At 40.0% G+C, this 13,752-nt stretch overlaps 1 protein-coding gene and 1 long non-coding RNA gene across 2 annotated transcripts in view; one reads left to right on the forward strand and one right to left on the reverse strand.

The window, feature by feature from the left end:
- ect2 (epithelial cell transforming 2) overlaps window positions 1–13,393 on the forward strand; it is a 137,069-nt gene extending 123,676 nt beyond the window's left edge. Inside the window, exons 23-25 of the mRNA XM_088426629.1 lie at window positions 4,379–4,486; window positions 9,871–9,999; window positions 12,152–13,393. Of these exons, the coding sequence (XP_088282755.1) occupies window positions 4,379–4,486; window positions 9,871–9,999; window positions 12,152–12,316 (402 nt within the window). The 3' untranslated portion in view covers window positions 12,317–13,393. The remainder of the gene's footprint in view (window positions 1–4,378; window positions 4,487–9,870; window positions 10,000–12,151) is intronic.
- LOC148417546 (uncharacterized) overlaps window positions 2,689–13,752 on the reverse strand; it is a 60,203-nt gene continuing 49,139 nt past the window's right edge. The window contains exons 2-3 of the long non-coding RNA XR_015867073.1: window positions 12,944–13,004; window positions 2,689–3,001 (exon numbers count right to left, since the gene is read on the reverse strand). This is a non-coding gene — a long non-coding RNA (uncharacterized LOC148417546). The remainder of the gene's footprint in view (window positions 3,002–12,943; window positions 13,005–13,752) is intronic.

Here is a 13,752-nt window from a genome sequence, read left to right on the forward strand (position 1 = left end):
TTACGTTATTATCAGACAACTGTAAAAAATGCTAAGAGGGAACATTTGTCAAACATTATTTTGTCCAACTGTCACAAACCTCATGCTTTGTTTAAAACAATTGATTGTGCTCTTAATGCTCGACAGACTCCTAGTATAGAAGCCTCTCCTGTGGCTTGTGAATCATTTCTTGAATTCTTTATTGATAAGATCTCTTCTACTCGGGCTCTCATCCCTCCTGCTGTCTATGACCCCGCTGTCTCTGTCACCTGCTCTGCTGTCTTTGAGCAGTTTGAGCCTGTGACTCTGCCCTGTTTATGTGAGGTCATCAGTCAGTTGAAGCCCTCAGGTTCTCCTAATGATGCTTGCCCCCCTCGACTATTTAAAGAGGTTTTCCCCACAGTTGGAACTGCTGTTCTTTCTATTGTTAACAGCAGTCTGTCCTCAGGTGTGGTCCCCGCTGATTTTAAACATGCAATTGTTCAACCCCTGATTAAAAAAACATGGGCTAGATCCTACAGTTCTTGCTAATTTCAGGCCAATTTCCAAGATGCCTTTTATTTCAAAAATCCTTGAGAAAATAGTCTGCAGTCAATTAATGGAATTTCTTAAAGACCATAGTATTCTTGAGGTCTTCCAATCCAGTTTTAAATCTCTGCACAGCACTGAATCAGCTCTTTTAAAAGTTTTTAATTACATATTTTTAGCCACGGACTCTGGTGACTGTGTTATTCTTGTGCTTTTAGATTTAACTGCTGCATTTGATACGGTGGACCACAAAGTCCTGTTATCGCACTTGGAGCAGTGGGTGGGCATCAGGGGCGTGGCGCTAGAGTGGTTCAGGTCATACTTGACTGACCGTACTTTCTGTGTCAGCCTTGGTGACTTTGTGTCCTCTGCTTCTCTCTCGTGCGGGGTTCCCCAGGGCTCGGTCCTTGGCCCTCTCTTGTTTTTCCTCTATTCTTAGGAAGCATGATATCTACTTCCACTTTTATGCCGATGACAGCCAGATTTACGTCCCTCTTAAAAAGACCGACGCTTACTCCATTGCTACATTAGTTAAGTGTCTTGATGACATAAAAGCCTGGATGTCATTAATTTTTCTAAATTTTAATGAAAAGAAAACTGAGGTGATGGTTTTTGGTGGCTCCACTGGAACTCCCCTTCCAGACCTGGGTTCCTTGGCCCAGCATGTTAAACCCACCATCACCAACCTGGGAGTAAAAGTCGATGTGGAGCTCAAATTTGATAATCAGATCAGGATGGTTGTAAAATCGAGCTTCTACCACCTGAGGCAGCTGGCCAAAATTAGGCCAATTCTCTCAAGGCAGCAGTTCGAGGTAGTTATCCACGCCTTCATAACTACCTGGCTGGACTATTGTAATGGCCTTTATGTGGGGGTCAGTGCCTCGGCCATCTCCCGTCTGCAGATGGTCCAGAACGCTGCAGCACGTCTTTTAACAGGCACACGCAAGCATGAGCACGTTTCCCTCTATTTAGCTTTACTCCACTGGTTGCCTGTACGTTTTAGGATTCATTTTAAAATTCTTTTATATTGCTTTTAAATCCCTGAACGGTCTTGCCCCTCCATACCTCTCTGAGATTCTGCACCCCTACACACCTGCCCGTTAGCACGCTTGCTCAGTTCAGCTGATCAGCTGCTCCTGAGAGAGCCACAAACTAAGCGGAAGCTCCGAGGGGGCCGTGCCTTTGTTGTTGCAGCCGCAAAACTCTGGAATAACCTGCCTCAGCACATCAGGCAGGCCTCCTCCCTGCCTGTTTTTAAATCACTTGTCAAAACCCACCTCTTATCCTTGGCGTTTAACACTTAGTAAGACAGTGGACTTTTTACTTTTATTTTATTCCTTTATTTTTTTATCCCTATCATTTTATCCGTGATTTTATTCTTTTTATTCTTCATTTTATTGTATGTTTTACCCTTCCTCATTTGTTTTATCAGATTTAGTGTTTTATATCCTTGAGCTATCGTGTCTGTTTTTACGATGTTCTTATTGTTCTGTACAGCACTTTGGTCAGCTGTGGCTGTTTTAAAATGCTTAACAAATAAAGTTGGATTGGATTGGATTCGATTAACACACCTTTTAATAAGGGTGACCAACACCCCAGTCTGCCAATCCAGGGCTAATCTCTCCGATGTTCCTGCGATGTTGTGGTGTTTCTACAGTGGTTCTAGACCTGTAAATGGGGTTACGGGCATCCGTTGGAGGTACTTAAAGGACCTCCAAGGGGTACTTGAGGGTATACACAAAACAAACATAAAAAAAATCTATTTTAAATAATTATTGCATTATTTAAATCTTTATTAGGATCCCAAAAGTGGACACTTTAAGTGGAAATTTTTTCTGTAAAACAATTCTGTACAACAATGAGTATTTATAATTATTTCTTTTTGAGACGAGGTCTGACACTTTATGTTGATTATTTTTCATGGACAAATATTTATTAAGTTATTTGTTTTTGATAATCTTTTCTATGACCCAGAAGAGGACACTTTATGTTGATTATTTTTTTTTTAGGCTAATACAAATGAAGTTTGAAAGGTTGTGACGGTTTAGTTTAATAGTCAAAGTCAAAGTCAAGTTTATCTTCAATTACTTCACATGTGCTTAACATACAAAGGAATCGAAATAGCGTTTCTCACTATCCTCTGCGTTTTACATGTACACAAGACAACGCATTGTCGGGAGAGCGAGTGGCCGCTGCGTATACACACGCCGCCAATTTATGTATGTGGTAGTACTGAATAATTAGCCAACAAAGGCGTAGAAGCAGGTGGCGGCACCAGACAGGATGCCGGCGAGGCGAAACGGAGCAAATCCGCCGGTCCCAAAATCTTTTTCAACATTGCTGCCGTTGCTTTGATTCAGGAAACTGGTGTAGTTGTCCAGCGTGAGGTTCCAATTGGTCGTGTCGCCTTTTACGAAGCCCGAGATGATGACGAAGCCCAGCACCACCAGATTGATGCCGGTGAAGATCTTGTTGACCAGCGCAGATTCGCTCACTGAAACAAGATAAGAATCACTATTGTAGTGGCGTGTCAACCAGGACATTCCCAAAAACATCCAAGACTTAAGGAACTCTGGGCAGAAGTCATCCAACCCACGAAATTATTGACTACCTCAGTGACCCCAGAAATAAAAGAGCCTACCTTGTAGCTTACAGGCTCTGTTTCCTCAGAGAAAGACATGTCAGTGGAGCTGAGGAGGTCTTAAACATATTCTGCCCACTAGCTCCAAAGTTGAGATCAGCAGCGTCCCATCTCCACTGTGCAAAGTGTTAATGGTGCACTGCTTCCTCCTCCTGAGATGTCGAATGGTGGACCAGAATTTCTTCAAAGCCATCTGGAAGTCACTTTTCATGGCCTCACTGAACTCCTCCCACACCAGTTTTTGCCTCGGCAACCACCAAAGCTGCACTCCGCTCGGCCAATCAGTACCTGTCAAGCTGCTATCGGAGATCTCCATTCCAAAAATGACCGACAGGACACCTTCTTCAGCTTGACGGCGTCCCTCACTGCTGGTGTTCACCAGTGGGTTCGGGGATTGCTGTCACGACAGGCACCGAACACTTTATGGGAACAACTCTGGTTAACCACGTCCACAATGGAGTTGCAGAACATGGTGCACTTGGATACAATGTCCGCCACCTTCCCTGTGACATGGGAGAAATTCTGCCGGTGGTGGGAGTTCAAACTCCCTCTCACAGGGGATTCTGCCAGACGTTCTCAGCAGACCCTCACGATACGTTCAGGTCTGCCATGTCTGACTGGTATCCTCCCCCACCATCGGAGCCAACACACCACCAGGTAGTGATCAGTTGACAGCACTGCCCCTCTCTTCACCAGACTGTCAAAAACATTCGGGCACAAATGTAATTACATAAACCACAAAGTCGATTATCGAACTGCGGCTTAGGGTTTCCTGGTGACAAGTGTGCATATGGACACCCTCATGTTTGAACAAGGCGTTTGTTGTCGACAATCTATGATGAGCACAGAAGTCCAATAACAAAGGGTTTAGTTCAGTTTGGGGGGTCCGTTCCTCCCAATCACACTCCTCTAGGTCTCACTGTCGTTGTCCATGGGAGCATTGAAGTCTCGCAGCAGAAAGGGGGAGTCCCCGGAGGGAGCGCTCTCCAGCACACCCTCCAAGGACTCAAAAAAAGATGGGAAAGAATATACAGAGAACAGTGATAGCGCTGTGGCTTTGACACTATTGCATTGCTTTACCTTTGGTTTTGGTCATAATTTGAAATTGTCAGCTTTAATGAATGTGTCAGGTTTTATTTACATGAAAAAGTAATTGCTCAAAGTTGTTTGTGAAAATCCAACAGATGACCCTCAGAAGCTGCATTATGTACATGTTTTTTCTTTCAACAGGGTAATCTAATTCACTGCACAGACCCTGACTCACTTCAGGTCACTACCAAATATATGGACAGCGCCCTCAGCAAAGCCTCAAGAGCCATCAAAAAGACTTCCAAAAAGGTAAACCAAAATAGTTAATTTTGTAAAATAAATAAATAAATAAATCAAAATTCATATATATATATATATATATATATATATATATATATATATATATATATATATATATATATATATATATATATATATGAATTTTGATTTATTTATTTATATATAATATTATATTAATATATATATTTTATTTATATATATATATATATATATATATATATATATATATATATATATATATATATATATATATACATATATACATTTATATATATATATATATATATATATATATATATATATATATATATATACATATATATATATATATATATATATATATATATATATATATACATACATATATACTGTTATATACATACATATATACTGTTATATATATATATATATATATATATATATATATATATACATATATATATACATATATACATATATATATATATACATACATATATACTGTTATATATATATATACGTATATATATACATATATATATATATATATATATATATATATGTATATATATATACATATATATGTATATATATACATATATATATATGTATATATATATATATATATATATGTATATGTATATATATATATATATATATATATATATATATATATATATATATATATACATCAGAGAACCTTCATGTTCCAATGTCTCAATGCTTTTCTGACAATTTTTCAGTTCATTGACTCAAACAGGCATTGCACAGTACGTAAAAATGTAAAAAATAAGATTTTTGTCCGCCACTTGATGGCGCTGTAAATAATTTGGAAGTTTATCAGCTACAGCGGTACGCAGTTCATGACTCTTAATGTCCTTGCAAAGTTTCAGATGCTTGGAAGCTGTTACTGCTTAGTTTTTAAGGTTTTTGTCATTCTTGGCGAAGAATATAATCATAATTTGAAGCTCTGCCCCCATGTTATATGTCATAGGATCTTCAATGTTTGGAATATTTGTGTCCCTAAGTCTGATAATGGTCCATGCCAAAGTTGAAGTTAATCAGGTGAATCGTTTAAGAGAAGAAGGCACTACTTTGAGACCAGCAAATTTCCAAGAACGGGGCAAAATAGCACTTTAAAAAATTTCATAGCTATTTTTCCATACATCCCATCACATGACTCCTTTGACTTTTTTTGTTGGTTTTACAGTCCTACATATGCCTCAACAATTTCATAGTTGTAGGTCAAACCAAACAGGAGTGACTGTAATCTTTCGAGTCTAATGGCAATTTTTGCTGCCACTAGGTGGAGCTAGCACTATACTGAAACATATGTTTGTTGATATCTTCAGGAATGAATCCAATGTGTCAAATTTTGAGAAGATCAGATTATCTGGGTCAAATTACAGCAGCTTTTACTTGTCCGATAAATCTTGGAATGAAAATGGACGTGGAGGCCAAACCCACTATCAAAACATTGTGTATATAGAAACAGGTGTATCTAGAAGCTTGTCAGACTTAATTTCAGCGATATTACTTTAATTGGCTCAGCAAAGCATGTAAAAACGTTTAAAAAATGCTATATTTTTTGCTGTCACAACGTGGCGCTCACTACAACAAAAAATACATTAATAGGTGTGTTCTGCGTTGAACACCTATCAAATATGTTAAATTTTGAAAAGATACGACCATCTGGGTCAAAATACAGCAACTTTGTTTGTTTGGCGAGACATCGGACAGACATTTTTGTTTCCCATTAGGTGGCCCTATTCGTAATGCAAAAAAATTATTAAACAGATGGGTTAAGGGCATGAGTCTTCAAGTATCTGTCAAGTTTCAGATTTTGAAACTTGTGCAGCTGAGTTATTAAGCTTTTTGTCACGTGACAAAGTAAACAAACACGTATTTTGGAGCCCCGCCCCCATCATATTTGTCGGCGGCTCTTTACGAAGTTGTGATCAATTGTGCCTCCAACACAGCAGAACCTGCAGCGAACTGCATGTCCATCTTCCATTCCATCCTACCCTCGTGAACCCCAAGATACTTAAACTCCTCCACTAAGGGCATATCCTCTTTCCCAACCCAAAGTGGGCATTCCACCCTTTTCTGACTGAGGACCATAGTCTTCGATTTGGAGGTGCTGCTCTTTATCCAAGCCGCTTCACACTGGGCTGCGAACTTCTCCAGTGAGATTTGAATGTCACAGCCTGAAGAAGCAAACAGCACCACATCATTTGCAAATAGCAAAGATGCAATGCTTCGGACTCCCAAACCGGACCCCCACAACGCTTCGGCTGCACCTAGAATTTCTGTCTATAAAGACAATGAACAGAATCGGTGACAAAGGGCAGCCATGGTGGAGTCCAAGGACAGTGGAGTCCCCTATTATGTATAAAATTAAAAAATGATACGCTTTCTATTCGATTCCGTACTATGTTGGAGGCATGCATGTAAATGAATGAATACTGCTGAGTTTCAAAATCCAGTCCTCGAGAAGCCAGTATCCTGCATGTTTGCTGGTTTTCTTTCTCCAGCACACCTGACTCAAATGGTTAGCTGTTTAGCAAGCCGTGCAGGAGCTTGAAAATGATCCTAATCATTTGAATCAGGTGTGTGTGAGACAGAAGGTTCTAAAAATGCAAGATGCGGGCCCTCCAGGACTGGAATTCAACACCTGTGTACTGTAATGTGTGTGTGTGTGTGTGTGTGTGTGTGTGTGTGTGTATATGTATATATATATGCGTGTGTACATATATATATATATATATATATATATATATATATATATATATATATATATATATATATATATATATATATACATATATATATATATATATATATATATATATATATAAATATATACACAGTCGGCCCCCGGCTTACGAGCACCCTGATTTACAAACAATTCGCCTTACGAGCGTGGATCAGGGAGATTTTTGTCCTCCGCTTACGAACAAACCTCTCGCCTTACGAGCATTCCGACAATCCAGTCATTGAGTATGTAGAAATGTTCTCGCTTAACTGCGTCAACAAATTCAGCAGTTGCGTCATCTAAAATCATCAGTAGATACTTGTGGCGGTAACGTGAACGCTATTGGTCTTACAACGTCACACTGACTGTCTCACTCACGGTGTCTAAATATATTACCATTTAAGTGTAGTGTTTGTACAGCTAAAGGGAAAAACAGCTGACATGAAATTAAATGTGCCGATTGCAGGACAAAGAATTGTCATTGGTTTAAATGTGTGTTTTTTTTTTAAATTAATTGTCAATACATTCCAACCGTTTAAAAAAAAGTGCGAATAATTATCAGTCAGTCAAGGAGACGCCAATATGCTATTGGTCGATTAAGGTCACCCGGTCCCACTCACGGAGATGCTATTGGCCGGCGTCACATGTCAATCACAGAAATGCCGATATGCTATTGGCCGAACGCCTTTATCTAGCTTGATGGCACAGCTGGTTGGGATGGAAGGAAGGAGAGAAAATGAGTGAAAAACGGAATGTTGTGAAGACTTTGCAAACTTTATCTGTTAGACATAGCTTCTAAAATTACTAGCAGCGGTAAAGGAAGAAATAAGAGGATGATGTTTTAGTATCTCCGTGATTTGCACCCTGACTGAAAGAGTTACTGTAACACTGTAAGACCAATAGCATATCTGCGTTGCCGTGTTGACTCTGAGCGTTAATCTCTGCACCCTGTTACGGGTGGTATTATAGTACTATCTAATGGTTGTTTGACATAACTGCATGTCATGTTAGTCGGCAACCTCCCGACATGCTTTGGGACAGTGCCATTGTTGCAATACTGTAAGCTGAACCCAACAGTAAACTGATGCTCGAACAAGCTATAAGTGTGGTGCCTTGTTAATACAGCACACACAAACCCTCCCCTCCGCCTCCACCCAGCTCAATTCACGTCGGGAAAAACAGCTGACATGAAATTAAGTGTGCCGATTGCAGGATAAAGAATCGTCACAGGTTTAAATGTGTTTTAATCAATAAGATGTCAATACATTCCAACCGTTTAAAAAAAATGTGCCAATAAGTATCAGTCAGTCAAGGAGACGCCAATATGCTATTGGTCGATTAAGGTCACCCAGTCTCACTCACGGAGATGCTATTGGCCGGCGTCACACGTCATTCACAGAAGTGCCGATATGCTATTGGCAGAACGCCTTTATCTAGCTTGATGGCACAGCTGGTTGGGATGGAAGGAAGTAGAGAAAACCCTGACTGAAAAAGTTACTGTGACACTGTAAGACGAATAGCATATCTGCTTTACCGTGTTGACTTTGAGCGTTCGTCATTTATCCTTTGTATTTGTTATTTAATGCAACTGTACAGTAGATTATGTCACTCAATATTAATATATGTATACAGCGTGATGTTTTTACCTAAGGCTTCTGCGCGCGTTGCACGCATTCACGAATTAACATGGGTTTGGATTGCCCGCTATACGAGCAATTTGAGATACGAGCGTAGCCGCTGAACGGATTAAGTTCGTAACCCGGGGGCCCACTGTATATATATATATATGTGTGCTATGTATATATAATATAGATGGATACAATTAAAAAAAAACATCATAAATAAAATATATGGAAAGGATTTATTCACCTTTATGTGACGAGCTTGTTATGGCCATATTCCCTAGTGAGGATAGCCTAGCCTAGGCTAGGCTAGCTTCGCCTTCTTCATATTTCTTGATTATCTCCAGCTTTGTTTCCACATAAATTATCTTCTTAATTCTCTCTTTAATATCATTAGCAATCTTGGGACCCATCAGTCACCCATTCAAGTTTCAATTAAGCAGTAAAATGCACAATAAATAGTTATATTATCAGACTGACGGACATCTATCCTGTCAATTACAATGATGGATAAAAGTCACTTCCAGCACACTTAATCTCTCATTTTACTGAGCATTCCGATTACTCGTTGGGCTGTCTGTGACAGACTGATAGACAGTTGGATTGCCCACTTCTGGTCTTCCAGTCCTGTTGGACCTAGCGAATGAGGCCATGACGTGAGTGACGAAAGTCACATGAGTGACGAAAGTCAGGGATTGACTAATACTGGATTTTGTCAAATTCATCTAAGTTACACTAAAATGTATACTCAGGATCGACTTGTACTTAAAAAACAAACAAACAAAAAACAATATGCATACAAATTTGTACAAACATATATCGTACATGTATATATGTGTATATGTATATACGTACATAAACTGTATGTACATACATATGTATGTGTACTAAGAAGTAAATATAAATGTGTATATGCGTGCGTTTGTGTGTATGTGTGTGTTGTGCATTTTGTGTGTATGCATGTCGTGTTTAATATTTAATTTGCAATGTACCAACCCAGATGAAAAAAAAAAAAATCTATTTTCTGTGTTCTTTAGGTGACAAGGGCATTTTCTTTCACAAAGACTTCAAAGCGTGCAAGCCAGAATGCATTTCTATCCAACATCACCCCGGATGATAAGAAACAACGATTGAGTTCTGAAAATCACAGCAGTTCGACACTTTTTGTAAGTCTTTTTTCAGTGAATGGCAGTTGATGATGATAAAATCTTTTGTGCAGCTGTTTGTCTGTTATGCATATTACAAATGATTTATGTGCAATATTTGGTATATTGCGTCAGTAAATAAGCGGAATCTTCAATTTCAAATGCCGTAATAATGAGACAAATCGGAAATCCACGTTGCAAATGTCAACCAAATTGGGCTCAAACTCAAACCTCATTTAGGTAGCGAACAAAGGAACAGATGTTGAACAATGTAACATAATTTAATGCAGTGTTTCTCATCCCTTTATTAAAAAAATGTACCCCTTGTTATTTATTTGGACAAGTACCCAGATCCAGCACAAAGCATATTTGGATGAAAAACAAAAAAAACAACACAGTGTGCTGAGCCACCCATGTCTGATCTATGAAACTCTGGAGATCCCGATATTATCTTCTGATGGTGTGATCATCATTAGCAAAAATATAACAGCGTCACTGTATGTACAGTAGTATTGAAATCCCAGCTTGAACACAAACGTTGAACACATTTATTTTTTTAATTAAATATTTGGCACATTAAGACGTGTACCATGTACACATGCCCATGTACAGATGAATGAATAAATAAAAAGTATATATGATTATTAATACAATTAATACATAAAATAATTTAGCAATAAGTTGACCCGTTCCAATTAAGTTGCTCTTAAAAAAAAAAAAAATGCTGTTTCTGTCATGGGATTAAAAAAAGGGGTGCTGGAGAGGAGGGTCCGTCAGGAAGTCGAGACTCAGATTCAGGAGGAGCAGTGTGGTTTTCGTCCTGGCCGTGGAACAGTGGACCACCTCTGCACCCTCGGCAGGGTCCTCGAGGGTGCATGGGAGTTCGCCCAACCAGTCTACATGTGCTTTGAGGACTTGGAGAAGGTGTTCGACCGTATCCCTCTAGGATGTCTATGGGGGGTGCTTCGGGACTATGGGGCACTGGACGCCCTGATATTGGCTGTTTGGTCCCTGTACGACCGATGTCAGAGCTTGGTCTGCATTTCAGGCAGTTAGTCGAATTCTTTTCCAGTGAGGGTTGGATTCCGCCAAGGCTGGCCTTTGTCACCGATTCTGTTCATTACCTTTATGGACAGAATTTCTGGATGCAGCCAAAGCGTTGAGGGGGTCTGGTTTGGGAGCCTCAGCATTGCATCTTTGCTTTTTGCGGATGATGTGGTGCTGTTGGCTTCTTCAGGCCGTGACCTCCAACTCTCACTGGAGTAGTTTGCAGTGAAGCGGCTGGGATGAAGATCAGCACCTCCAAATCTGAGACCATGGTCCTCAGTCGGAAAAGGGTGGAATGCCCTCTCCGGGTGGGGGATGAGGTCCTGCCCCAAGTGGAGAGTTTAAGTCAGGGTCTTGTTCACGAATGTGGGTAGGATAGAACGAGAGATTGACAGATGGATCGGTGCTGCGTCTGCTGTCATGCGGACTCTGCACCGGTCTGTCGTGGTGAAGAAAGAGCTGAGCTGAAAGGCGAAGTTTACCACTTGATCTTTTTTCTTGCCCTCACCTATGGCCACGAGCTTTGGGTCGTGACTGTATCCCGGATACAACGGGCCGAAATTAGTTTCCTCCACAGGGTGTCCGGGCTCTCTATTAGAGATAGGGTGAGAAACTCGGTCATCCGGGAGGTGCTCAGCGTCAAGCCGCTGCTCTTCTGCGTTGAGAGGAGCCAGCTTTGGTGATTTCTGCATCTGGTTAGGAGGCCCCCTGGACGCCTCCCCGGTGAGGTGTTTCGGGCATGTCCCACTGGAACGAGGATGACCCAGGACACGCTGGAGGGACTATGTCTCTCGGCTCGCCTGGGAGCGCCTGAGGATCCTTCCGGAAAAGCTGGATGAAGTGGCAGGGGAGAGGGAAGTCTGGGCTTCCTTGCTCAAGCTGCTGCCCCCTCGACCCGACCCCGGAGGACAGCGGTAGAAGATGGATGGATGGATTTGCTGATACCAGTACTTCACCTACCCCCTGCAGTTCTTTCCCATACCCCTAATTGTAGATATACCCCCAATTGAGAAACACAGACTTACTTAAGGCATTTGCTTTGAGGGCTCTACCGTTTGTCAATGATTTATACTTTTGTCTGATCCCTTTGTGGCTACTGTTTTTATGTCCCTTCTGTTTTTCCTAGATGTCCCACTCTGCCTCCACACACAGTTTGAGTGACTCTTCCAAAAGCAATACCACAGTGCTACGCTCTAATTCTTTGGACCATGCAACTCGCAGTGCCACAGCTCCTGACTGTGTACTCACTTCTTGCAGGCCTGCCAATAAAAAATCTTTACCCAAACTTTAGCACAGATACCCAGGCAAATCTTTCCTAACTATTACCCAGACCCCAAAAGGGTACATTTCTCCCAGTTAATCTCATTTTAGTCCAATCACACCTTTTGTTGTTCCAAGCATTTTTGTATTTTTTTTAAGCTCTCATTGTAACTCAAACCCATCATTGCTATTCTTGAATCCAGTTGTATCTAAATGTAATTGTTTTCAGGCCACAGACTTCAAACCAAAGCTCCCATATCACTTGGATACCTCAGAAGCAGTCTTATTCTTTGCTCAAAGCGAGATTCTCATTAAACCAATTAAGTAAGCCCAGGTTCAACAGATTTTGAGCAATTATTTTTATTATCATTTAAGCAAAATGATGAACAAAGTGCGTTTTCCATATGTTAAAGTTTTTTTCCTCTTGATTTTCAGTTTGATATGAAAATAAAGAATGTAGAAATAAAGATGTTCATCTGGAAGAATTGCCTTTTACCTCAACATTTGGGCCTGAACAGCGCCTGATACTGTAGCTGTTTTGGAAAATATTCACTAGGTGGGTGGGGTGAGGGTACAGTATAAATTTGTAAAGAGTAAGTACGCATAATTCAGTAAATCCTCCAGTCTGATACCATACATACATGCCCAATCAACATACCTGATTCACATGATCAAAACAGGCTGGATAGAGGTTCCCTAGGACCGGATTTTGGAACTCCCTGTGTAACAAAAATTGAAAAGGTGGGATGAAAAATAATATATGATGTATCAACAAATTTGCAATATACCTCTAATAATTCCGATAAATGTGGAAATGCAAGAGTGTGGTTTGCAGACCATTAGGATGAATGATTCAACTTCTTGCAAACCATATTAATAATGTGTGAATATTGTTAAATGATATTTTTCACTATGATGAAGCACTGTTTGTGTATATATGCTTAAAGTTTTAACAAAATTGCCACATAAAATGTAAATGTAAACTGTGTGCCATTTTATGTTAGTCTTCAGGAAGCAAAGGGTAATTCCTTGAAATACTCATGTAATTCTGTTTGTTAGGGTTTGAGAGTAACCTTCTGCTGAGTGGAAATAAACAGCTTGAATCCTTCTTTTGTCACAAAGTGTACATGTAATAAAAGGGTGTGTCACATGCCGTTAAGTATTGCACTATAAAGTTAGCTTCCTCTGAAATCTTTGTCAGATTTTGGAGATTTTGCACCATGTTGGCCAAGTGAACAACTCTCATTTATTAGTTGCAAAGTTTTACGGTAGAAAATGTCGATGTGGCTAAAATATGTGTTTGGGCAACCAACAGGCATTTGGGGTCGTTATCATTTCATGGAGAATTACATGGTGAACCCTTGCCAATCCATTTTGCCATATATTTACAAAGAAAGCTGGCACAACCACCACAATGGCACCTAATGGGGAGGCCATAACTAAGTCTGTTTGCTCTGTTGTATTAAA

Source organism: Hippichthys cyanospilos, chromosome 10 (genome assembly GCF_059441005.1).
Source record: "Hippichthys cyanospilos isolate Australia breed blue-spotted pipefish chromosome 10, RoL_Hcya_1.0, whole genome shotgun sequence".
NCBI classification, from domain to species: Eukaryota; Metazoa; Chordata; class Actinopteri; order Syngnathiformes; family Syngnathidae; genus Hippichthys; species Hippichthys cyanospilos.